General features: G+C 43.3%; 3 protein-coding genes and 1 long non-coding RNA gene across 4 annotated transcripts; 2 read left to right on the top strand and 2 right to left on the bottom strand.

The window, feature by feature from the left end:
• Positions 1-267: 267 nt before the first annotated feature.
• LOC113165328 lies at positions 268-901 on the bottom strand. Its single transcript, XR_003299110.1, has 3 exons — positions 812-901; positions 438-580; positions 268-299 (listed from the first exon to the last, which is right to left on the bottom strand). It is a non-coding gene; the product is annotated as an uncharacterized LOC113165328 (long non-coding RNA).
• cln6b (CLN6 transmembrane ER protein b) lies at positions 289-8,992 on the top strand. Its single transcript, XM_026364736.1, has 8 exons — positions 289-403; positions 2,151-2,271; positions 2,758-2,856; positions 2,947-3,135; positions 3,754-3,809; positions 5,415-5,537; positions 7,568-7,696; positions 8,313-8,992. The coding sequence occupies exons 1-8, from the start codon at positions 354-356 to the stop codon at positions 8,458-8,460; spliced, it is 915 nt and encodes a 304-aa protein (XP_026220521.1). The 5' UTR covers positions 289-353; the 3' UTR covers positions 8,461-8,992.
• Positions 8,993-11,547: 2,555 nt separating this feature from the next.
• Positions 11,548-16,503, top strand: calml4b (calmodulin-like 4b). Its single transcript, XM_026365466.1, has 5 exons — positions 11,548-11,635; positions 11,722-11,752; positions 14,094-14,237; positions 15,591-15,779; positions 16,406-16,503. The coding sequence occupies exons 1-5, from the start codon at positions 11,633-11,635 to the stop codon at positions 16,501-16,503; spliced, it is 465 nt and encodes a 154-aa protein (XP_026221251.1). The 5' UTR covers positions 11,548-11,632.
• Positions 16,504-21,496: 4,993 nt separating this feature from the next.
• rxfp3.3b (relaxin family peptide receptor 3.3b) lies at positions 21,497-24,200 on the bottom strand. The gene has a single exon (XM_026364834.1). The coding sequence runs from the start codon at positions 24,079-24,081 to the stop codon at positions 22,876-22,878; it is 1,206 nt and encodes a 401-aa protein (XP_026220619.1). The 5' UTR covers positions 24,082-24,200; the 3' UTR covers positions 21,497-22,875.
• Positions 24,201-25,072: the final 872 nt, after the last annotated feature.

Here is a 25,072-nt window from a genome sequence, read left to right as displayed (position 1 = left end):
ACATATTGAGGGGAGGTTTCTACAGATTACTGGCTTATCTGCTGGCAGACAAACCTGCGGTTTAACTCCTCTACACAAGCTGTGGGTGTGTTCGGATGGATGGATTCACTTTTTCACAAGGTTTTGTTTTAGTCAAAGGACAAATGTGAGGCCACGTGTTCAGCTTCAGCACAGATGAAAGGAAACAGGAATGATGTTGAATGATGATGAATCAACATAAATGATAGAACAGCGACGTCATCCGGAGTTTAGTTACTGGCCATCGAACTGACTAGTGTCCACGGTGTGACCTGTTTAAACTGTAAAAGAGTGCAGAGAAAGGTTTTACATTAAAAACTGTCTGAGAGAGAAAGATGCATCCACCCATCCGGAAGAGACAGAACACAGCAACCTTCATGTTCAGGTTTGTAAAATTTATTTTTCATAGTTGGTCCCACCTTTATTCAGCTAATTCAGTCTGTTGGGATCCCTCATCACACTCCACCCGCTGGTTTCATGCCATCACACAGAGACACAAAAGCACAAAAACCCAGACACGATTTCATCTGTTCCAGTGTGAAGACGTCAGGATTAGAAAAAGCTGGAGAATAAACATGAGACATTTTCAGCTGCAGCATTCGCAAACTGCACATTAATGAAATATCACAGAACAAAAGGTTTGTCTTGGCTGTAAAAGTAGCTGAGTCTGAAAAAACAAAGTGTGATAGACGTACAAGTTAAACTTGACTTATTTAAAACCTTCAAAACTTAAATTAATGTCAGATTAGAGATTAAACTGAATCCCTGAATGTGAAATTAACAGATGTTAAACCTTGTTTTAATGTTGAAAGATGGAGATCTTCAGCTGAACTGTTGGTTTCCTGCTGCTGCGTCTCTGAAAATGAGATTGTGAGTCGGTAACCTGATTACAGAGTGAGTCCAGATGACGGCAGCAGAATGTGTGACAGGAGAGTTTCACTTTAGGCTGCAGAGTCTCCTCCATCAGCCTATAGAGTCGTTCAGAAATATTATCACGTTTTAGTCAGATTCCACCACTTCAGCTCAGACTGAAGAGGAAACGTGCAGACACTTAATGATGAGTAGATACTGTGAAAGTTCATGTGCATCAGCAAACAGCCACAGTCACAGGAAGAGGGGTGGTCCAGTCAGACGGAGATCCAAAAACACAGGAAGGATACAGAACACCAGGGCGCTTTGGTAATTAGGACACGTCTGACCAGTGAGGGGGCTGCAGGTAGGAGGACGTGGGGAAGGGAAAGATTCTGAGCACATCTAACAAATGGTAGGAGACCGAAGGGAAACTAGAGACCTGGAGAAGAAGGCTGTTGACCGAGGAGACAGAGACACAAAGTGCACTGAAATAAATAAACTCAAACCAGAACCGTGATGAAATGTGGCTCAGTTACCAGTGCAGAGCCTGCAGAAGAAGGCTGAACATGGTGTCATGGTTGTGGATTAAACAACCTGGAGCTGATTCCTGACTTCAGATGGAAGAACAGAGTCCCACAGATTCTACGTCTTCATGTGTTTAACTCTTTCCACATATTGTTATGTTACAGCGTCATTCCAAAAAGGACAACAGCCCATAATGTCAAGAGGAAAGAAATCTGTTATATATATTAAATGTGAAAAACATCACATGTACCTAAGTGTTCACAGTGTCAGTATGTTCTTAAACCTCCTTTAGGACCAATTACAGCCCTAAGTCTTTCTGACTATGATGCTAAAGCTTGGCACATATTTTTAGGCAGTTTCTCTGCCTCTCTCAAGCTTCATCAGGTTGGATGGGGAGTGTCGTCCTAAAGGCTGTAACATGACCAATTGTGGGAAAAGTTAATACAGTGAAAACTTTCTGGATGCTCTGTATTTCTTTACATCAAGCAAACAGTTGATGATATGTTGCAGCTGTTGACAGACGTCTCCCCAGACACTACTTCTGTATACTGTTGCTCCATTTTTTGTTCCTCACCACTTCAGTCTTCTTTCTGATCTCAAGCTTCCCATCACTTCCCCATTTACGCTCTCCTTCACTGCACAATGCATCAAGTAGGCAGCCTGAGTCACTGAGCGTCTAATTAACTGCTGCTCCAGTCAGTCAGACACCGAACCAGCTGGATAAAAGGCTTTGTGTTCATGTCTGTTCTCTGCAGCCGCTCTGCTGGTTCTGCAGAGGTGGAGGCGGTTCTATCAAAGTCGCGGTTTCACCTGGACATCTGGCTCAGCTTCACCGTCCAGAACTGGATCCTGGATGTGTGCCGAAACGCTGCCATGGTAACAGGATGATAAGTGGTGCTAAGTGCTGCAGGATGTATTTCATGTTGCACTGATTAATAATCCTTTAGATGCATTCAGCAGGGTTGAAAATGAAAAGTGAACATTTCTCTTTTGGTTTGTTGATTTGATTTGATTTAAATTTAACATAAAGTCTAACTGGATATTTTTTTAGTTTCAGTTCAAACTGAATCGTAGAATATTTTATCATATTTAATAATTTAATAATATTTTATTCATTTGTACAGTATCCCAATGTCAGTTTAGTTCAGTTTTCTTTTTCATATTAAAGCAGGATCTGCCTCATCCCCCGTGAATTAAAAAAACATTTTACACTTTAAACTAACTTTTCTGGGTTAAAACATTCTTCAAAGATGATCTAACACAGGCCCGACAATCAGTTTTACACTGATACTGTAAATCAAACAAAGTCACATGAGGATGGACTCTTCAGAGGGAAATCTAATCTGTGTTTTCTTATTGCAGTTTGTCCTCCCTGCAGACTGGGCTCCTCTGAACCGTCCTGGTTTTGCAGAATTCCTCCACTTTCTGTACAACATCACTGCTCCACTCATCCTGCTCAAAGTAACTCTGACACACGACTTGTCGCTACGCTCTGGATCCTAAACTCATGTGAAGAGGTCTCACATCATTGCGTCTGTTCCCCTGTTGCAGATGCTTGAACGAAGCCCCAGGACGCTGCCTCGGCCGGCTGTCAACTTAAGCATCATCACCATTGTCATGGGAACCAGCCTCCACCTGGTGGCGGACTCCATCATCCGACGGCTACTGTTGATTGGCTACCAGCTGCACCTGTCGGTCAGAGACAATCCAGTCATGAAGGACCTGAAACCCTCAGTTCTGGTAGATACTGGATCAGATTCATCTCCCCTCTAACCCTCTCATTTCTATTTCCCTGTCTGAACTTTGACCTTAATCCTGACAGAACCTGAGCATCTGAACCACATTTCATTCGTCCATTCACAGTCTGAGCCCTCAGAGCCACATCTAAGCAGAATTAGGAGTGCGACATGTTCAGGTTAAGATGAAACGTTCAGTTGTTCAAACAAAAAAAAAAGTGCTGAACAGTGACAATGTGAATTATACCTAAAACAACAATATTTGGGTTTTTCCTTCTACTTATTAGTTCTAAACTTGATGTATTTGGTCGAAGCTGTCTCCTGTCCTCCTGTCATCATGTGTGTGAAATAGTTACTGTGAATGACTTTAAAAATAAAATCATGTATTAAAATCAAATAAAATCTTCTCTGTGACCTCTCCTGTGACCGCTGAAACCCACTGGAGTGAACAACAATTTGGACCAGCTGAACATCTTGGTGTTATGTTCAGTTGATTCTTAGTCATGTTACAGTTTCTAACATCTGATCTCATATTTGACATCAGGTGTTTGCGATGCAACATCGGTCCTGAGGAAGACTTGGCTCTTTGACAATGATGAATCTCTAATATTTTATTTTGCAGATGGACACTGTCGAGCTTCTGTTTTACTATGACAACACCGTTGGTCATCTGATGTGGTAAGACAAGATCATCATTTATCAGCTCATCAACATCTGTAAAAGAACTGAAATCAAATGTCCCAGAAGATTCTTACTGTGTGTGAGAAACGACATTAAAGGATTCAGGAGCTATTTTCTATTTCTACCATTTTGTCAACCAACACTTTGATTACACCTGAGGACATGGTGCGTCTGTTGCCGATTCTAATTTTAACTTTAATTAATTCACATTTGGTGGCAGTCGGCTGAGCTCAGGTTCTGAAGGTTCTGAACAAAGAAGTCCAGAGAGGAAGAACAATGAGGAGAGCAATAGATGGACAAAGACGTGAGTGTACAGCAGGTTATGATACTGCAGAACGGGACAGGAGCAATAACCATTTGGAAGAATAAAGAAAGTAAAAGTTCAAATGCCTAAAGACTGGATAAAACACAGGAGCTGTCAGAAAGGAGACGATACGGATCTCAGGTCTGTGTGTTAACACTCACGTACGTAAGAACAGTTTGGAAGTATGTGAATGTGAACTAACTGTTTCTATTGAATTTAATTAAATGATGTTGTGCAGAATCATAAAGTGGAAACACCCAAATGAAGTAGAAGTACAGAATGTGTTTAAATGTGTTTCCCATCACTGGGAATGTAACGATCATTCGTTATTTGTGCAGCTCTGAGACACTAATCACAGTGTTTAAATGCAGCAGCACAAACTGTGCACCGTCACAGCTCTGTGCTGTGGTTTGCTCTCAGTCCTGATGCAGCAGTAGACTGTTTCACTGAGGTTTTGAAGCCTCTAGATACCCACAGTTCACCCACAGGTGATTCCAGCTCCCGTTCTGAGGAGATTAGACCTCTCCTCCTGTGTGGGTGCTTCATCTCCCTCTGCTGTTAGAAGTGTTGCATGCAGTTTGGTAAGCCCACGTCAGTTCCTGTATGACTCGAAGTCAGATTCATCTTCTTGGAGCCTCAGAGCTAAAGTGAGCAGTCGACTCAGTATCATTTCTACCCACTCTCTGTGCTTTGTGTATATGTAGATTTGAAACTAAGTGCATCAGACACAGCACAAACTGCAGATTCTCCCAGATTACCGACATGGTTCAAGCATCCTCTCTGGAAAGTAACTGGACGCACTGAATTTTAAACTTTTATTTTGACACCAAGATGCCTCCTGAGCACAACATCACACTTTTCCTAGCTTCTATAATTCTATGATATTGAGCCCTGAAAGTTTGAGAATCACACTCGTGTATCCTGCAAATAGAACTCCCACTGCTCCTGGATCACAGACTTCAGCCAAAGACTTGAACTGACTCATCACAACATCTGTCTGCTTGATAAATATGATGCAGTGTGCAACTTCTGGGTCTGCGTCCACCCCCCTCAGACCTGAAACCTTCTACCATGGTGGTGTAGTGAAACTGTCTTTAATAAATCCACATCTTCTTACAGCGAGGTCTCACAGAGCTTTTAGTTGAAGTGTGTCGACAAAAGCTAAATGTGAGATACGTGGTAAATAAATGCTGACATGCAGGAAACTTTAGGATCCATTTGGCTAAGTAAGGACTTTGACTTGAAGCTGCATTTGTCATTCCCTGCTGTGACTGCTCTCTGTATTCTCTTTCCTGCAGGTATATTCCTCTCTTCCTCGTGCTCTTCCTCTTCTTCAGTGGTTGTTTCTGCCAAAGAAAGCAGGAAGAGAGAATCCCAGCAGCAGCGTGGATGCTGATGGTCCCCAACGCCGCCTACTTCTGGTCAGACTGCTTTACTAGTAGATCTGGTCCCGGTGTGTTCAGCAACTGACAACAGGGTCAGTCTGAACAAGAGTAGAGGTACTGTGTCCCGTCCTTGAGCAAAGTAGAAAATGAGGCGCAGATCACCGACTTCACCGTGACACTAGACCTTCGATGTATTGTTTGATCCACACGTCACCAGATGGGAAACAAATTGTCTCTGTAATGAAATGCTGAAAATGAGAAACAGATGGAGCCGCTGAGGGAAACCTGCTTTTGCTGGAAGTGGTGATTAAGACCATCAGCAGGCTGCAGGTGCATAAATCTACATTTAGTTTGTGTAAGAGGATGAAACGTGGCCACTATTTCTGCATTTGTCACAATATTCTTAAGCACATTCACATTCTGAGTCGCTCTCACGCAGACGGAGCACAAAGATTAAATTTCATCTTTATCAGTGTTAACAGTCTCTACAGCTCAGGGGTCGACCGGCTCGCAGCTGAAGCACCGACAGCAAAAACAGGAAAACAAGCAGCGCTCTGCAATAATAAAACTGGAGTGTATGTTCTGGCATGGAGCTAAATTAGCAGCTTCAAATAGAATATGTACTTTCTATCATTGACCTGCCAGAGAGGTGTGTTTTAGTGTTTTGAGAATATGTTCTACTGCACGTACAAAAGGTAGTAGTCAACTACACCCGTCACCCAGCCCTGCAGGCTCGTTGGACTCTGGGAGCAAACAGGAGGATTTTTAAAACTCTCAGGACAATTCCCTGACATTCAAACAGTTCTTAAAAAGCCATGACGGGAGTCGAGTCTTCCTGCACCGTGGGCCACCAGGTCCTCAAGTCCCGGGAGACACCACCCAGCCCAGAACAAGAATATAGCATCAGACAACCCACAACCAGAGCACTAGTCTAACCGACTCGTCCAGTGTGTGGGCGTTGTGATATGAAATAAACAACAAATAAATAAAATGTAAGTAATAAATAAACACCACGATTAAACACACCAATAAACAGAGCCAGTATAAAATCAGTTCACCCTGTCAATTTCCAGGAAATAAAGGATCTGCAGCCACACTTCAGTGGGTCAGAGCAGAAGACCACCTACACGGTATTAGGTTCTGTTCAGTGTAGGTCTGATCCATGAGCGGATATGAAAGTCATGTGAGGAGCTGTAGTGCTTCAACTTAGATCAACTCAATACAACTTTATCCTGTAAATCCTATTTATACAGCAGCTCCATTCCCAGACTCCCAGCAGCCATCACAGGACTGACAATAGAGACTAAACACACGGCATCTCTGCATGAAGACATCTGTCGGAGGAAGTCTGAAGGAGTGACTGGAGAAATACACAAAACATGGACTTCACATATAAATGTTCTGGTTTTGTGTTTGTCATTAACTGACTGACTTCTGACTGTTTCACCAGGTAACAGCTGATCTGATGCTGGAACTAAACACCAGCAGCACCTGTGTGTGTGTGTGTGTGTGTGTGTGTGTGTGTGTGTGTGTCCAGGTGTTAGTAATAATTGATTAGACAGTTCTCAGGTGTTGCTGACTAATTACATTAATCAGTGAGGACAGTACTTAGAAATGAAAGCAGAAACATGTCAACCAGGTTCAAATTCAAATTCAAATTCATTACATGGATCATTATCACTGACGCTGACTGAAGTTTTAGATAAAAGTAGATCGGCTACATTATTATTTTAAACAGTCATTTTTTAGAATTTGTGATCACAGTATCTTTTAAAATCAAAGGTCAAGACTGGAAAACTTACTTCTTACTCAATGTGTCCTTTATTGTAGGTGTGAATGTGTGTCTCAGCTGGGTGACCCGTCCAGGATGAGCAGCATGGCTGGTGGATGGATGCATACTGCTTTCAGAGTGAAGTGAAGTGTGACATTGTTGTCCTGCAACAGCAGAACTCCTCCTGAAGAGCTCACACACTGTGTCACGGCCACAAGGATCATTAAGATAAGAGTGGGGTTTGAACCTGTGATGCTCACACAGCATCTAACCATGGCTGTCACTGCTCCGACAGGTATTTGATCACTGAGGGACAGACCTTCATCCTCTTCATCTTCACCTTCTTTGCCATGTCCGCCACAGTGATGCACCACAGGAGGCGAGGACTGGTCCCTGACAGCAACGGCCTCTTCATGCTCTGCAGGTAAGAACAGATGCTGGTCCTCTGAGTGCAGCGTTCACTGAACCAGCAACGACTTACTGAAGCTACTAAACGCCAAGCTCGTTCTCTTCCCGCTGCGACACCTCTGCTTCAGAAGCACTTTGTCATGTGTGCACTCGGCCCTGCAGCCCTGTGCCCTTTAATGAGCACTAGAGCAGCTAAGTTCAAACCTTTTGATTCTAAAATGTCTTAAAGTCAAAATGAAACCGTGAACAAAGTACTGATGATGTTAAACATCACACAACAACATGTTGCACATTTTCTTACGTGTCTTCTTTCTGGGACGGTGACGTCTTCTTTAAAAGCTGGACGAGGTTTGTTGTGTTTCACGTGGTCACCTGGATGATTGAAGGCAGGTGTTATAAATCCAAACCACTGCTTCGTGGCCTCTCGTCACTGCAGTTTTATTCCCGTGTGCGACTCACATTTTCTCCCTTTTGTATCATAAGACTATCGTTGTGAGGATTTAGCTTCTGAGCCTTCTGTAATATTCTTTCATATCTCATTCACTCCAACATGTTACGTTTCAGGATGTTTTAGATGTGTGATGACAAATCAGGATCATAGAGGAGAAGAAAACTCTCATGTCTGGTCTCAGTTTCTCAGCAGCTCTGTTCCTGGTGGCAGTCTGGGTGACCCTTCTGTGGAATGACGGCATCCTGAGGAAGAAACACCCCGGGCTGATCTACGTCCCTCAGCCTTGTGCCGTCTACACCCTTCACCTCTGCCAGAGTGTGCCGATATAACACTGTCAGAGACTTTACTGTGACTCGATGTAGGTGGAGACAGAGAGGATACGCTGCATCTTCAAGCTAGTTTAAGAATAACAGACGCCCTCTGCTTTGGTGGTGACTTTCAGACGTTACAGCAGACACAACATTTAAAAGGTGCCGTCTCTGGGGACGGCTCAGATCACCTGGGGCTGAGAGTAACCTTTATATGCTAAAGCTTTAATATCCCAGTTAATGTGAAGTGAAGGAGTCAAGCTGATAAAAACAAGGCTTAAGAAAGCAGAGGTCACAACTGGGGACCTGTGTTACACACCAGTTTCCTCTGTCTGTCAATTAACAAACATTTAATCACTATAACCCTAACCGTCTCAGTTATCATGTATTATAATCAAAGAAATAAAATCTGTTTCTCATTGTAATAGAAATTTAAATAGTAATCTTGGATAGAAGCGTCTGTCAAATGACTAAATGTAAATGAAGTGGAAATACCTGGAGTTGTGAGAATCCATCAGTGATGCAGAACACGCTTTGTCCTAAACCTCATTAAACTTTTCAACTCAGTGTTTTCCTGTTTCCCACTCACACACCAGGTGCCAAATGTCTCCCGGGCATGTGGCTCTTTCCACATTTTCATAAATGTGCTGCCAATGAAACCGTCAGAGGCATTAACAGAAGTCACCTCTGTGTGAGTGACGAAGGCCCATCGGTGTGATCCAGGCAGCTCTGTCACGTGTTGTCAGAATCAGGACTATCTGTCCTAAAAACCAGGTTTTGTGTTTATTAGTATTTATTCATTCATTCTATTTAAAATAAGTTAGAGCTCGAAAACGTGCTTCAGAATGTAAAATGGTCCGTCAGTGTCGTGTTCATGAAACTGATTCTACTGAAACAATCAAGATGTGTTTAAAGTGTCGACTCTCAGCTTGAACACAGGTTGACAGTGACTCTGTCTTTATTGAAGAACACAGAGCCTCAGATCTGACAACAACCTGGCAGCTCTTTACGCAGTAGGAATATGAACAGTCAATGAGAAACAGGTGAGAAGGCTGTGGAGTCGTGAGCAGATGCAGGACAGGTGTGCAGGTGGACAGAAGGCTGAGCTGGGACCTCGAGGATGCAGATGAACAGAAAGATAAATTAAAACATCATGCAGGCATTTCAGCCATTTTTACACAAGCTTAGTATTTTAAGTGTTTGTACAAAGTAAAATCATCCTAAACTAAAAGTCAGTTACTTCAGTAATCAGTCAGTCAACTACATGTCACAGTGTTTTCATATTTTCATTTGATATAAAAAGGACAATGTGCCCCATGTTAATGTGTGTAGCAGTTCGAGAAGCTCGGGCCAAACACAAAGTTCAGTGATGTAGTTACAGAGCAACAAAGTGAGCAGGGGTAAATTAAGTAAATAAATTAAGTAAAATATGTCAGTCTTCTTCTTTTCCAGTCGGCTGTTCCCTTTCAGAGGTCACCACAGTGAATCATCTGTCTCCACTGAACCCTGTCCTCTGCATCTTCTTCTCTCTCACCAGCTACCTTCATGTCCTCTTTCTCTACATCTCCTACCTGGCAGCTCCAACCTCAGCATCCATCTTCGTACCACAAGGACATGTTTGAGTGAAACAGATGTTTAATTAGTTCATGTTTAGAGGTTGTAGCGACCGGACATTTGGGTTTTCAGCATTTTCCCTGTGTCTTGTGAGTCCTGCCAACGGGAAATGTGTTTCTAAGCTGTTGTTTCTGAGCAGTCGGAGAGAAGGAGAAAGAAAGCAAACATGCCTGCATTAATAAGAAATGTAAGAATTTGGCTCAAAAGATCCACACGTGTGTATTTTCTCTCCTCTGCCTCCTTTTCTACAGATTTCTATATTTGTGATGGCTAATTAAGTTTGGTTTTTTTGAAGAGGTGTGTGGCGAATTGCCGCTGAGTCACTGGAAGGAAAAGCATCAGCCATATAGAACCCTCGTAGGATTCATCCATTGTTATACTCAAAACACATCAGTTCATGTCAGGAAACGCATCGGAGAGCCACAGAGCTTCTGCACCCACACGAGCAGAAAATAGAGCAGATGCAGTAATGAGGTAGGGGCTGGAGAAGAAGGGAGACAAACAGTTCCCCAGCTGCCTCGGACTTATGCCTCTCCCACCTACACAGCTTAAAGCAGCAGTTTTCTTAATGGGTGCTGCAATTAGACCTGAGAAAGGATATTCACAGTGTGAAGCTGTTCTAAAGCTGTGTGTAGTGTAAGATATAGAGCAGAAAAAACGCCACCTTCAGCTGAAGAGATCTGATTCCAACCTCAGGCCAAGTCTCCTGTCAAACAGACAGCGTTAAGAAGCTGCTCCTGACTTTGGTCTGTACCACGTGACGTGGCCTCGTGCAGGCAAAGTCATTACTGATAAAGCAAAGTGTTGGAGAATAAACTGGCTCAGGGGTAAATGTTGGTTCTGACCTGCAACAAAGTGCAGTGGACACAAACGTAAAGAATAAATGATGATGGACATGACTTAAATACCACTTCTAAACAGAGTGCATTAACACCAGAAACAAACAGAAAAGTCTTCTAGAGGACTCTCCAGCTTTTTTGTGTGGAGAATTCGCTCCACCAGCTGTTTTTCTCTTCGTCTTCAAACTAAACTTCATTCACATTTTGTTTGGACCATTTTCTGGGAGGTTTGTTACAGTTTTATAAAAGCAAAGCTTGTTGAAATCTGTCAGCGTTTGTAGGCCTACATGTTGTACAGAGGCATCACGTGACCACACCAAATACTAAAGTAAAGAAGAATTCTCCCTCCGTACATAGATTCTTTCTGCAAGAGGCCAAAACAGTAGTGGATGGAAAATGACTTCAATTCATATTGTCTCTGGATACATTTGGGGGAATTCACTTAAACTAATTTGGTTACAGTCCAAATCACAATAGTTAAAGTCAGTAGGAGTTAAGGCACCGTGGAGGTCCAAACCAGGTTCCCTAACACTCCTCCAGTAGTTGTAGAGAGAATGTGTCCTGTGCCTGTCCTGCCCCTCGGCGGCTCCTCTCCACTCACCAGCCAGGATCCTCCTTCTAACTTCCATTACCTTACTCATCTTACACCGGCCTGGTTCAGTTTCCTGAGCCGAGTAACAGCCGGCAGACTTCAGACTCGCCACCAACCGCTTACACACACTCGCACACGCTGAGCCACAATGGTGAGATAAATACCTGCGTGAAGCTTCACGCTGTCATCCACACTTCACCTGCTTTTGCTCATGCTGTTCTCCCTCTTTCATCCCAGGCAAAGTTCCTGAAACAGGATCAGATTAACGGTAAGACTCTCATACATTACACAATAGTTCTGGCTGGAGACAGAAATGAGTCCTGACACAAGTGCTGTAGTGAATTCATGTTCTCACTTTTCTGATGACATAAATATCATTTAGTGCAAAAGGAACAAATTCAGCCGTTTTCAGTAGAGATCGTTTCTCTTTCACAGACAAACCAAAGGCAGCAGTGTTGCTGTTTAATCAGACAGCAGTTTTCCGTGTGTCTGCCTCTATACAAAGCAACGCCTGTTCTTTTTCAAGCTGAGAATATTCACACAGTGATTTGTTGGCCGACTTCCCCGACCCTTTAATGCGATTAAATACAAAGGTTCACGTCACGCAGTTTTTAGCCTAATGAGGAGACATTAAATTCAGAGTCTCTGCTTGAAGGGACAGAGGAGTTATTGTTTGACTCTCTCTCTGAGCTCAGCAGATAAAATGTTTGTGTGTCCACTCATTAACAGTCCGGCAGCCACTGTGTCGGTTTGTTGCAACCAATGACTATTTTCATTGTCAACTGATCTGATGATGAACAGAAATTAGTGACAAATACAAATCTCTTTTTTCAGGACTCAAGGAGACGTCTTTATGTCTGAAACAAATAGAATTTAGACACAAGAATAGAAACACAAAACTAGTTTGTTTAGCGGCTTTCAGTAGTAAGAAATCAATGCATAAAAGGTCAAATCTAAAATACTAAAAAGGAACAACTCTTCTCATTTGAGAAGCTGTAACAGAATCTCTGGGTGTTTTTGCTGCAGCCGTGTGAACTTCTTCACAGCAGTGAAGAACAGTATGAGCACAGTAACGTGTCAGTAGAACCTTACATGATGAGTTCCTTTCTGTGTTTATCCTGAGTGACAGTTTAATTATAATGCATCCAACAGAAAACTCATGGTGACACAAACTCAAACTAATGTCAGTGGGGTTCATCCTCTGGAGACCACAAATGTGAAACTGTCATAAGAATAAATTCTATAACTGTGGCAAACGTGTTAGCACATGATTCAGCGGTGAGGACAGCAGGCAGGTCAACAAATCTCCTCCTCACACCCTGAGGACGTTTCTCCATATTTGACAAACATCCACAAATCATCATCACATTTTGTCAGTTGTAGTTGCTGAGTGAACGCTGCTCATATTTTCTATGAACATAGAGCTTCAGTCACGTTTAACACTCGAGGCTGCAGTGTAGTAGCTCAGCACCATCATTACTGGGAGACAGGATTGACTGTGGAGGTACTTCAGGGTGGACCACAGCTGTGGACCCAGTGAGGGACACTGTCATTCAAAGTCAATACTGCTAGTGTTACTGCTAGAAACGACGCTGATGACTGGAAGTGGTTGACAGGTAAATAACTTTACTTCAGCTCCAGTGTTCCGGGGATGATGCAGCCTGTACTGTATATGAACATGAGATAGCAGAAATGTAACTGCACTGGTTCTCTACAGATCTTCAATCCAAACCCAAATCCAAGCAATTCAATTTTAGACTCAGATTCTCTTACAGGGTCAACCACACATCACAGTTTGCAGTTTTTGTCAGTGAGGTTGCTCTGATCTGTGTCAACCACTCATTAGCCATCATCAGGAAGTTGTGTCCATAGCTTTCAACCAGCTCCCATCACCTTCCATGACTTTAACAGCGTGTTGGCCTCCTGTTCAGAGATGTTTTTAGCATTAGATGTGAATGGCCTCATTGTCTAAACATTCAAATGCCATTAAAACACTCAGAGGATTTGAAAACTGCAGAAAAAACATCTGATGGCTGGAGGTCAATCAAGAGCCTAAACTGTTTCTCTCTCTGTTACCTTAAATGATTAGAATTCAACTTTGGTTTAAAAGCATTTCATACAGGATTGTCTCTAAATACACACTGATCTGTTTGTAATGAAGAAAGAAAGGAGCTGTAACCAGTGTGAGAATAATCATCCAGCGTTTCCTGAAAATGGACGAGCTGCTCCTTCTGCTTTTCTTTACATGTGTACACGTCTTTCTCTGGCTGTGGGCCAGAGTTAAATACCACTGCTGTGTACATGTATTTTATACTCAAAGCACTGGTTAATGCAGAGAGACAGTGGGCTGGCTTCAAAAAACATGTTGCATCATGATGTGAATGGGTTTTTTTCAATAAAACAATCACATTTGCAGTTTAGGTCCAGATGAATATGAATTTTTAGCAGATAGAGAGTTAACTTTTCCATAACCAAGTGTCAGTGGTTGAAGGTTAGAGTAAGGTTAGGGTTATGCTGAGTCACAGTTATGATTGAACATTAGTCGACTAAATCTTTGGACGTGATGGAAAACGCGTGTGTGTGTGTGCGTGTGTGTGTGTTTGTTGCAGACTTTAAGGAGTGTTTCTCTCTCTACGACCGCCAGAGGAAAGGCAAGATCGAAGCCCGGGAACTGATGACAGTGATGCGCTGCCTCGGGTCAAATCCCACCCCCTCTGAGGTCCAGAGACATTTGCTGAGCCACAACATTCAAGGTACACCTGGCTGAGGCAGCCAGCACACTGTGTGGTGGATCTACTGTGTACTAATCCACCAGTATCACTACTACATCTTTAATCATCATCATAAAATACTTTTCCCAGAGCTGTGAGTTGTGTGCAGAAATAGTTTTGTCTTTACACAGATATGACATCCTAAGGTCTGTGAAGGTGGAACCAAAATGTCCCTTTTCCAGATAAATGAATCATTAATCTGTTAATAAAACTGTTAGTTGTCAGTTACAACGTTCACTGCAGCTCTAACATGAAAACAGCTTCCTCCATCATGAAGCAAACAAAGACAGTGGAGATTTTCCTGGGAACTCGCTGCATCACAGTGCTGCCAGTCTCTCTGCCTTACAGCACATTTCATCACCTCGTGTGCTATTAGATGAACTGAAACAAATGATCTGTGAGGGTCACTGCAGGGAAGCATAACAAAGCAGAGTTACAAATGCAGAAAATGGTTTTCAGACAACACAACATGAACAGACGCAGTTTGTCCTCCTCAGACGCCTGATCGCAGTCTCTCTGATCTTATTTCACCGGTGTGTCTCTGAATGCATCGTCGTCACTGTAGGATCATATGAAAACTCCACTGGAGCTTCATTCTCCAATAATCGAGGCAAACATCTGCCTAAGCTGCAGAATTCACTGCAACCTTTTAAAGGTCTATTCTGCTGATTTGAAATGTGACCTTTAGTACTATGATCCTATGAAAAGTCCGTCTCTCAACACTTGTGAATTCAGTTTTTAGAAGAGGCTCAGTAACAGCTGTTGTAAAGGAAATAATAGACTTGCTGGGACTATTTTCAGCAGCAGATGCTTCCTGTTTGATTCTTCAGATATGTCCTTTGGATGTTTGGCCGTGTCCAGGATCCTGATTTCACAACTGGATCATTATTCATGCTCCAGTCAAACACTTGACTGCACTCATACTTCATACCACTGGTTAAACATGTTTATTTCTATCGATTTAAAACTGAATGTTCAACATAAGAACGTTTGCAGACTGTGAACAGCACCAGTGAAACTCTTTGTGTGTGAAACATAATAAAGTAAATCTGAAGAATATTGGCAGTTTCCATCCACACGGTTTATGAATCTTGTTTAAACTGTCTGCAGCTTATCTAACAGCGCCGCTCTGCACCTTGGGTTTTATTGCCTCAGTGTTTGAACAACTTATTTCATATTCTTTCATGTTATCTCTGAACCTCTGCACTCGATCTCCTTCTCCTTCTGCACTGACCTAATTTCTTCTGCAGAGATCAATAATTTTTTCCTCTTATCTGTCCTGCTGGTGACACAGATTATTGGACTGGTCCAGTAAATGTAAATCTCTGCCTGCAGGTCGGGGGGGCGAGCTGGATTTCTCCACCTTCCTGAGCATCATGCACCAGCAGCTCCAGCAGGAGGCACCGGAGGCGGAGATCCTGGAGGCCATGCGAATGGCCGACAAAGAGCAGAAAGGCTTCATCCTCGCCTCAGAGCTACGAGCCAAACTCACCGGGCTCGGAGAGAAACTGACCAACACAGAGGGTGAGAGCGGCACAAAGTCACATGTTGATGCTCGTCGGTTTGATCTGCTGCTTATTTCACACTGACGTCACATGATGTTGATGTTTCACTGTCAGCACACGTCAGCACGTTGTTTTCACTGTTATTCCACTTGTTTCTCCACCTTGGTTTTATTTCTGTAGCACATTCAACACAACATTCAACGTGTTTAAACAGCGAAACTTTTTTCCTGCAGATATGTTGAAATAGAAAGTTATATTTCATATTTGTGCTGCTATGAGCTTGTTTGAAGATATTTGTGGAACTTAGTTGAATAGAAACACAGAAAAATACCTGAAGAGACACTTAAACCACCACTAACAGCTGCGATCACCCACACAGAGTTACATAAACCTTCTCCTGCAAAACCAACAGAGGCCTTTAAACAAGATTGGTTCTAACATGTTTGCTTGTAAATCAGGAGACGTTTAAAATTCGCAATATGACTCAGTGGAATCATATTTGATGTTTATGTAACTGCACATCACAGAAAAGAGGATGAAATTCCCCCAGTCATGACACGGACCCGAGCAGATCCAGAACAGCAGGAGAACGACAGGAGATTCATTAAATCTAACTTTGAGTGACAGCTGCGTCTGTGTTTTCAGTGGACCAGCTACTGAAGGAGGCGGGTGTCGGAGCTGATGGCCGGGTCCATTGTGAGCAGTTTGCTAAAGCCGTGACCCGCTCCTCTATGAAACGCTGACATCACCGTGCCGCTGTGAAGACACCGAGCTCAAGACTCAGCATCAGTTTGGACCCTCAGTCCTCTCCTCATCATGTAATCACTGTAGCTACAGTCATGAGCGACATGTCAAACCCTCCCTGTGGTTCTTTTAATAAAAGGAGTGTAAAAGTGAAGAACCATCAAATCTGCAGCAGCTGTTATTTCACCTCGGAACACAACAAAGCTTCAAAATGAATTTTTAATTTTTAATCAGCATTAGATAATTAGCTAACATTATTAGAGCAGGTGAAGCCCGCTGGTGTCATTTTAGTCTAATCTTTGGCTCAATATCAAACATTGTTTGTCACCCTGTGGCTGAAATAAAACTCAGTTTCAATAATGATTAAGGAGAATGAATCATAAAAAAAAAAAGGGAGCTTGACAGGCGTAGCAGCAACGAGCCTATTAAATGGTGCCCTGAAGCAAAGAGTTGGACTGTTTGAGTTCAGTCCCACTTCCATTCTATTAGAGATTTTAATAGGAGATCGTTATTTTCCTCCCATCAGGTCTGTTGTTTGTTTTGTGATGCAACATGAAAAGTTTCAGAAACCGAGCAAACACCTTTTCTTTTCATGAAAGGAGGATTATTTCACCGTAAACCATCTTGACGTGTCCTGTTAGCAGCTTCATGCATGGAAAACCCATCAGCCGGGTTTCGACTCGGCTGCAGAGCCCATCCAGTGGCATCTCTTATGCTCTCATGTAACGTGCAGGAGAACATGTTCAACCGATTTCTGAGGGACATCCACATGATGAAATTTCACTCTCCTTTCTTGTCAAGTGTCTTGTCTGAGTCTGAGCCCTGAGGGACAACAGGGCCTGTATCTGGCTCTGAAGTGTGCCCCTCCACTCTCATCATTATTCACAGTGACTCAGGTACGTTTCAGGAGCTGGCTGAACACCTTGAGCACTAACAGCCGCCCCAGGTCCTCAGCAGCCTGTTGTCTTTGCCCTCTTTAATGCTGATGATTAGGCTCTTCACCCGTAAACAGGGCGCACCCACACGGTACACTCACAACACTGCACTGTTCGTCTCCGGTTAGGGTGACTGAACACTCTGCTGAAGTGAGGGCACGTGTTTGTCAAGTCAGATAAATACTATTGGAATAATTCAGATTCAGGCTTAAAGTCGACATCCACTTTATTATTACACACCGAGCTGAGTATGAGAATAAATTTGGGTTCAATCCAGATTCAGTCCACGGTGATTACTGCGAGCGCTTCATGTTTGTTCAGAGCTGTTAATGTGAACAGATTGAAGTCATTTAGAGAAGTCACCTCAGCTCTGGGAAGTTGTGATGGGTTTGTTTGTTTGAGATCCCTGGCTACGTCACCATAGATGTCAGAGTCTGTCTATCTCTCCTTGCAGGGTGGGTGAGTCGTCTGCAGCTAATAGCAGGAGGAGACGGTGATTTATCAGACACTGGTGGGGGTTGATATGTCTCCTGCCTCTGCTCCATAAAATTACACCTTATTATATCGTTCTACACACTAATACATCTTGTAAAGATAAGTGATAAAATCTCAGAGCTGCATTAAACTCGGGGCAGCCTGCTGCTGAAAACACTTCAGAATGACAGATGAGCTCCAGTGCAACACATTATTTTTAGTGATAAATGAGAACGTCGAGCTTCAAACGTCACCTCACTGTGAGTGAGCGCTGGCGTTCATGGATCACACAGACGGAGGAGTGTCATGAGGATTTAACTGCATATTGTGAGGGTGTAGGTGGTTTCTGCTCCTCCCACAGGGTTTTCATATCACACTGCTACTTTCAGGTTAAATGAGCACTGCACACAGGCTCCGCATCATCACCCAAAAGACAAATGAAGTTCACGTCCTTTCTTATGCTCTGTTAAACCTTGTTAGGCGGAAGGTGTGAGACGAGGCCCCAGAGGTCGACCTGATGCAGATTACGTTTTTCACCGCAGGAAAGAGTCTGCAGAGAAACTCAGACTGTGGTGAAACTGCTACGAGAGGAAATCTGGGATTCTGTGTTTAATGACAAATACTACGACTGCACAGACTCATAAAAGGCATTCAGCACCCTCTGGCCCTCTGCATGGACATCCAGTGACCTCTCAGGATGTTCTCAGCCTCTCATTTCTTGTCCTGACGTGTCTCTTTAACACAAACAAAATAATGATCTGGGTTATAATGTTCTAGTTACTGTAATGTCACCTATCAAACATAAGTCTTAAATGCTTCATTATCTTGACATAACAAGGTTCAGGTCTGTCTCATACGGTCATTACTGTGACTGGGAGAGAGCAGAGAAGAAATTTAATGAGGATGTTCAACACTGATAGAAACAGATGAAGCTGATTCAACTGTGACCACATGTCATTACCTCAATTCAAAGCTGATATTAGCATCACAGAAACATGCTATCACAAGATGTAATGTGAAAGTTACAATTAAATAAAACACTGAGTAGTTATTAATGGCAGCTCCTGGTGGGTCTGGTGGATGGTAAAAGTACTCACTGAGGGGAACAGTTACCATTTTTAATAATAATCTGAATTATTAAAGGAACAATATGTAGAACTGACACCAAGTGTCTCAGCTCGATGCCAGCTGCTTAGAAGAACCGCAGCCCAAGCTGAGCCTGTTATCCTGCTGTGAAAATACTCTGTGGAGCTGGAGTTCCTGAAAAATACTGAATTTAAGATGATCAATGAATCCATTCACATTTCTTTCTGAGAATTGATGCAGGTCTTAAGACTGTGAAGTACAAGAGAGAGTCCAGTGGAGGACCTAACCACAGCTGAGTACCTGGAACAGGTGTGTTCACGCAATCAGGATCTGGAAGGTACCAGTTCTCTTTGTCTTCAGCCAGTCTGCCTCAATCTGAGATAACGTATTTACCTGTTCCCATCACTTCACTGAAGACTCAGATCAATCAGATCAGACGGGGATGGAGGATCAAGGAGGACTTAGAGACACAGAGGTCAAGCGAGTGTTTTTAGTCTGAAGGTCAGAGGAGCTGTTGCTTAAAGACTTGGAGACTTTAAAATCAAATAATCAGTGGAGCCACAGAAAAAATCTATATGAACCCTAAATAAAGCAGCATATGAAAAGTCAGACAACACATGAGAAGTGATTCCCAAACAAAAAGCTAAACTGTCAGTGCTGTTTGTCCGCTTTCAAAAGGTGCAATGAAGATTTAGGCCTTGAGGGGTCACTAATGGGGCTCTCAGACCTTCTAAACCTGGTTTGGTGAAGACTGGCGTCACGCGTCTGGAAGCAGCTTTGAAAGTTGTGTGTGATAAAAATGTACGTTTAAATAAGTGTAAACAGATTTCATTACGTCTGCCTTGGGTGGAGAAGTGGAGGTATAAACATGACACGAACAAACACACTAACTCCTCCTGACAGCTCCTCTCTGCCTCTGTGAAGTCACAGCTCCTGTTCATTCACACTGAAAGCACCACTTCCTGCTGGAGAAGAAGCACCAAGCTCATTAAACCCACTGATCTATGTGTGTGTGTGTGTGTCCACATTTTCATAGTTTACTTGTTTCTGGGCTGTTTGCAGCTTTATGTGATGAAAGATTCATGGAGCCGCCTCTCCAGGCTCGTCAGAGGAGCAAAGTCCACCTCAGTGTTTATGGGCTGGTCTTTACATAACGTGCCGTACGTGCTGCTCTCTGCTCGTCTCGTCGTGTTCTTCTGTTTCTCGCTTATCTTTTTTAAATGAAGCCTTTTGCAGCACTGCTCTTGATGAGTGCTCAACAAATAGATATTATGCGTGTTCCTGTGTTCAGCAGGGATCCAAATCCTTTTCCTCAGTTATTTGTTCTGATTAGAATTAAATTGTATCAGTAGGTTTTAACCATGAGTCAGTCAAACGAGTTGTTTCATGTTCATTTCCTTCAACACATTTAGAGGAAGTCTGGTTAAAACATATGAACACTTCAGTGTTCATATTCATTAGGTTTGACTTTTATTTATAAAGAAAAGCTAAATCCCAGTTAGTTCGACATGTTTAAATAAACTGAAACTCAGAATGGCAGATTTCTGTACTTATTAGATAAATGTACAAGGTTGTAATATTTTAAAATAGAGAAAATGACCTTGAATTTCTACAATTAAACTCCAATTCAGAGGCACTTGTATCTGTACCAGTGCTGCTTTGTGCAGGATCATACCACTTCAAAGTTAAAGTCTACAACTGCCTCTTTGTCGAGTTGCAGAAGAAAAGGAACATAAACGGGAATGTCACACAAAATACTGCAGCTTCGAATGAGATTCACATAATGTGACTAACGTGGACGGTTGATGCCTTTTTTATTGTTTTCAGGTGAACATGTTAATATGTTTTTGGCCCTTATCACTAACATAGCAACCACCTTTTGTTGGGATCTGTTAAAAGCCTGTATGAGCAGGAGGACTGGTTACAGAAATAAAACCTGTTTCAGTTCTTACATGACACCTGAAAGCCCGTTTATTGCCCTGAGAGCTGATTGGCTCCCAGCTCCTCAGATCGTAATGAGATAAACCTGCAGGTCGGAGCCAACCAGGATTCATTAAGAAAATAACTCATTTAAATAAATAGATGTCCTCATGTCCGTTCTTTTCTCATTTCTTCATTCTTCTTTTTGCAGCTTGCTACTGAAAACAATTTTTAACCTTAACTCATAAAACAAACGCTGCACTTATTTGTATAAACTGTTTGTCAGAGAAGAAATTACCCCCTGACCTTTCCTCCCCAAACATAAGTTAAGAGAGAAAACACTTTGTTTGCACTAATAAACATCATAGTTTCAGCTTTATTTTACAAATTGTTTTAATGTATAACCACATTCCACCTTATCTGAGTTTGTTTGAAACATTTGCTGATTATTTAATTAACTGAGAAAATTACCAGTGGTTTTGAAAATGATAATAATAATAATAATAATAATAATAATAATAATAATAATAATAATAATAATAATAATAATAATAATGATTTCAATAACTTTTTCTGCTTTTAATCAAAAATCAAACCAGTTGAATAAAACTAATTATTTAAAAACTGTTTGACCTCGACAAGACGGGAACAGGCGTGAAAGAAAACAGTTAAAACAAACGGAGTGTCACTGATAACAGTCAGTTAAACATTCTTCCTGTCAGAAAACAGTAATGCTGCTGTGTAAAAGAGATTTTCTGAAGTATTGAAAACTACTTTTTGCAGCTCGTCTTATTTAAACTGGGTGATTCCACTTCTGCTAAATTGTGCTAATCATCCTGACTGAGCAGATTTAGACAGAGTCCGAGTGGAGCTTAGCTGAAACTATGTGCACAATCAAAGTGGTTTCCAAAAGTCCAATCTAAAACTCAACATGTGAAACACAATCTAACCTGTAAAATGTCTGTATTTAACAGAGTTAATCCTTAAGGAACCACATCTCCAAACTCAGGCTTCGGGTCCCTGCTGCCAATAGAAATGTCTTAAACATCTAAAAATAAACATTTAGCTTTATTTTTCCAAATAAAACTCGTCCCTGTTCAGACTCTTTACAACACACACAGTCCTGCAGCCCTGAGGCCGCTGGCATGTAAACACTCAAGTGAGTTTCCTAAATTTATGCCTGTACCTGTAATCCACCCAAACACAAACCTCAAACAGCAGTGACATTTAATTTTATGTCAAGACAAATGAAGTACTTCTTCAAACATTGCTTTTAAGGTTGCACTGGCATTTTTTTTCTACATTCACTTATTTAAGCTTGTACATTTTACACACCAGCCACAACAGACATCAAAATACTCCACAGAATGATGTTTGAAGCTGCAGCAGCAGGCTGAATCCGTCCTGCACGGCTGTGATTCTTCTGCTGGGAACATAAAGTCTGCACAGAGAGCACTTTAGAGAGAGGAGCAGCATTGGATGAGACAGTGAGACTGCACTCAGTTTAAACAACAGAAAAGTCCGTTTTCCCAAATCAAACTACAGCAACAGCATTAGTGTCAAGTTGGATCCCGGCGCAGGTGGAGCAGAAACGTAGCTGGATGGTTTTACGCACTGCGCGTAATGGTGCGTAATTTATGTACAAGTGATTCTCCCTCCTTTCGTGTTTCACACCTTTAAATTGTGAATATTTAAAATCCCTTTGATGAGAAAACGCCACTGCAGTGCTTTCTTGGCCCTTGGTGGTTTGTACACGGCTGTGCATTTGGCACAAGTGCCCGGGCTCTCCAACAAACGTAGTGTTTTATTACAAATTGAGAGAGCAGTGTCCAGCAACACAGCACAACTTTATTGTCAGTAGATTCACGAGGAAACATTCTTCTCTGTGTGTTGTTTGTGGTCAATCAGTTAAATGATGGATTCGTCATCATTCAGCAGCTTTTAAAGATTCTCTTTTTACCTCTGCAGCGCGTCCGTGTCGCACTGGTCCGTTAAAACCGACAGTCTGCAGTTCTCCGTCTCCACGTTGTTCAGCGGAATCACAATCTGTGTGTCTTCCGGCTCCGCTCTCACCGTCCCGGAAAACGGCCTCAGGTGGCAGGTGTTCGCCCCGGTGGGTGAGGAAATCCTCCAGAACAGATCCTTCATCTTCTTCCTGAACTCCCGGCGCATCAGGCAGTACAGAACCGGGTTCAGGCAGCTGTTGGTGTGCGCCAGGCACACAGTCACCGGGTGGACGTACGTGTGCACCATGTAGTACGTTTTATCCCAGTTGGCCAGGTTGAATTTCACTAACACGCCCCAAAAGGTGATGGCGTGGTTGGGCATCCAGCAGATGAAGAAGGAAAGGACGACGATGGTGACCGACCGAGTCACCCGGGACCTCCGCTTCACCTGGTTGTTGTTCATGCTGCGCAAGCGGACAAAGCGCAACAGCAGCAGGTAACACACGGTGACGATGAGCATCGGAAACACGAAGGCCACCAGGATCTTCTGCAGGTGGTACAGCGCCAGCCACGACTGGTCGTCGGGGAAGCCCAGCAGACACAGCCTCTCCCCGGCCACAGTCTTCACCGTGGAGAAGATCGCGGTTGGCAGAGAAGCCACTGTGGCGGAGACCCAGAGCCCGGCGATCACCCAGCGCACTGGGCACACCCGCCTCCGGGTCCGATCCTTCAGTGCCGAGGCCACCGACCAGTACCGAGTGACGCTCATGGCAGTGAGGAAAAACACGCTGGCGTACATGTTCATCACCGTCACGGAGAGGATGATCTTGCACATGGCGCTTCCAAACGGCCAGCTGAAGTCCAGAGCCGTGTCCACTGCCCAGAACGGGAGGGTCAGCACAAACTGAAAGTCCGTCACGGCCAGGTTGAGGATGAACAGGTTGATGCTGGAGCGTTTCTTCCTGCCCCGGCGCACTTTCATCAAGAAGAACACCAGCAGGTTGCCGAGCAGCCCGGCGGCGCACACCACCGAGTACACGATGGAGATGAGGATGCGCAGGGTCGGGGAGCCGTCCGCAGGCACGTCAATGTCGTCCAGGGTACTGAACCGCTTCTCATCCTCAGAGGACCGGTTCCAGGAAGACGTGGTGTTGTGGTTCCACAGCTGCGCCATCCTCTCCGGTAACAGACCCGCGCCGAGTCCTGCAGGGCGCATCACCTCCTGCGCTCCTGAAGAATAGAGGCAGAGCCCCCGCTGCTCATATTAACGCCGCTGCGCGTTTTCTCCTCCCGCACCGGGAGCTCGGAACTAACCGGAGCCGCTCTCACCTTCACTGGTTCCTGGTTCACTGCTGAGCCCTGTGCGCGCGCGGCTCGCTTTATGTTCTGCTGGTGCCCGCGGAGGCGCGTGGCCGACGTGGGATTGGCGTGGCATGTCAGGACGAGAGAGCAGGGCCGGTGATAGAGATTTAGGGGCCACAAGGAGCCCTTCATGCCCCCACCTCAACAGTCCCTCCCCCATCATCAACATCTGCAGCTACCTTCCTGCTGAGACCCCCCCTGCATGAAACATTAGTGTCACTTATTAGTTAAAACCACAGCTCTTCACGTCTCGCACCTTGAAGTAAACAGGGCGCATGTTTTCTATCTCTAGTTTGTGATCTGACCTGTGAACTTGGGCACATATATACATATATCTAGTGTTTTTAAAATGCCATCTGTTTATGGACACAGTGAAAAATGCAAAGTTACCAGTTGTTTGACCTTTTAAAACTCTCATCAATCAGTAATCAATCAAACAAACAAAAGATAAAAAGAAATAATACATTATAATATAATAAATGTAATATAACTGTGATCAAATTAATCTCATGTTGTGATTCAGAGTTGCAGGAAATCCCATTTGACAGTCCTTACTGTATCTGTCATAGCAGAGTAGGTTTTATAAAATCCATGTTTATTAGAAACTCTGAACTTGAAATTCACACTTTCGAATCCTTTTGTTCTGTAAAAATCTTCAGTGCAAAACATTTGGTGCCAGTTTACAACAATAACAAGACGAGTGAAGGGAGCGCTGTGGAGTCGCTCCTGTCCCAGCCTGGATCAAGACATGTAAGTGCAGCAGTCTGTAGGTTTTCGCTGCAAACCGTCAGCTGAGGTTTAACCGTCTCAGTTTTCCTTTCCTCTGGGGCTGAGGAGGATTCTGT

This window comes from Anabas testudineus, chromosome 6 (assembly GCF_900324465.2).
Source record: "Anabas testudineus chromosome 6, fAnaTes1.2, whole genome shotgun sequence".
Classification (NCBI taxonomy): Eukaryota; Metazoa; Chordata; class Actinopteri; order Anabantiformes; family Anabantidae; genus Anabas; species Anabas testudineus.
This window is presented reverse-complemented; position numbering and strand designations above follow the sequence as displayed.

What these genes read in the sequence shown, in the direction of transcription:
- cln6b (XM_026364736.1), top strand. Translation starts at nt 354, where the DNA reads ATGCATCCACCCATCCGGAAGAGACAGAACACAGCAACCTTCATGTTC. An exon ending in ACAGCAACCTTCATGTTCAG is followed by an intron (nt 404 to 2,150) that starts GTTTGTAAAATT and finishes TGTTCTCTGCAG; the next exon opens with CCGCTCTGCTGGTTCTGCAG. An exon ending in ACCTGAAACCCTCAGTTCTG is followed by an intron (nt 3,136 to 3,753) that starts GTAGATACTGGA and finishes TTTATTTTGCAG; the next exon opens with ATGGACACTGTCGAGCTTCT.
- rxfp3.3b (XM_026364834.1), bottom strand. Translation starts at nt 24,081, where the DNA reads ATGCGCCCTGCAGGACTCGGCGCGGGTCTGTTACCGGAGAGGATGGCG.
- calml4b (XM_026365466.1), top strand. An exon ending in GCTGAGCCACAACATTCAAG is followed by an intron (nt 14,238 to 15,590) that starts GTACACCTGGCT and finishes CTCTGCCTGCAG; the next exon opens with GTCGGGGGGGCGAGCTGGAT. An exon ending in GAAACTGACCAACACAGAGG is followed by an intron (nt 15,780 to 16,405) that starts GTGAGAGCGGCA and finishes CTGTGTTTTCAG; the next exon opens with TGGACCAGCTACTGAAGGAG.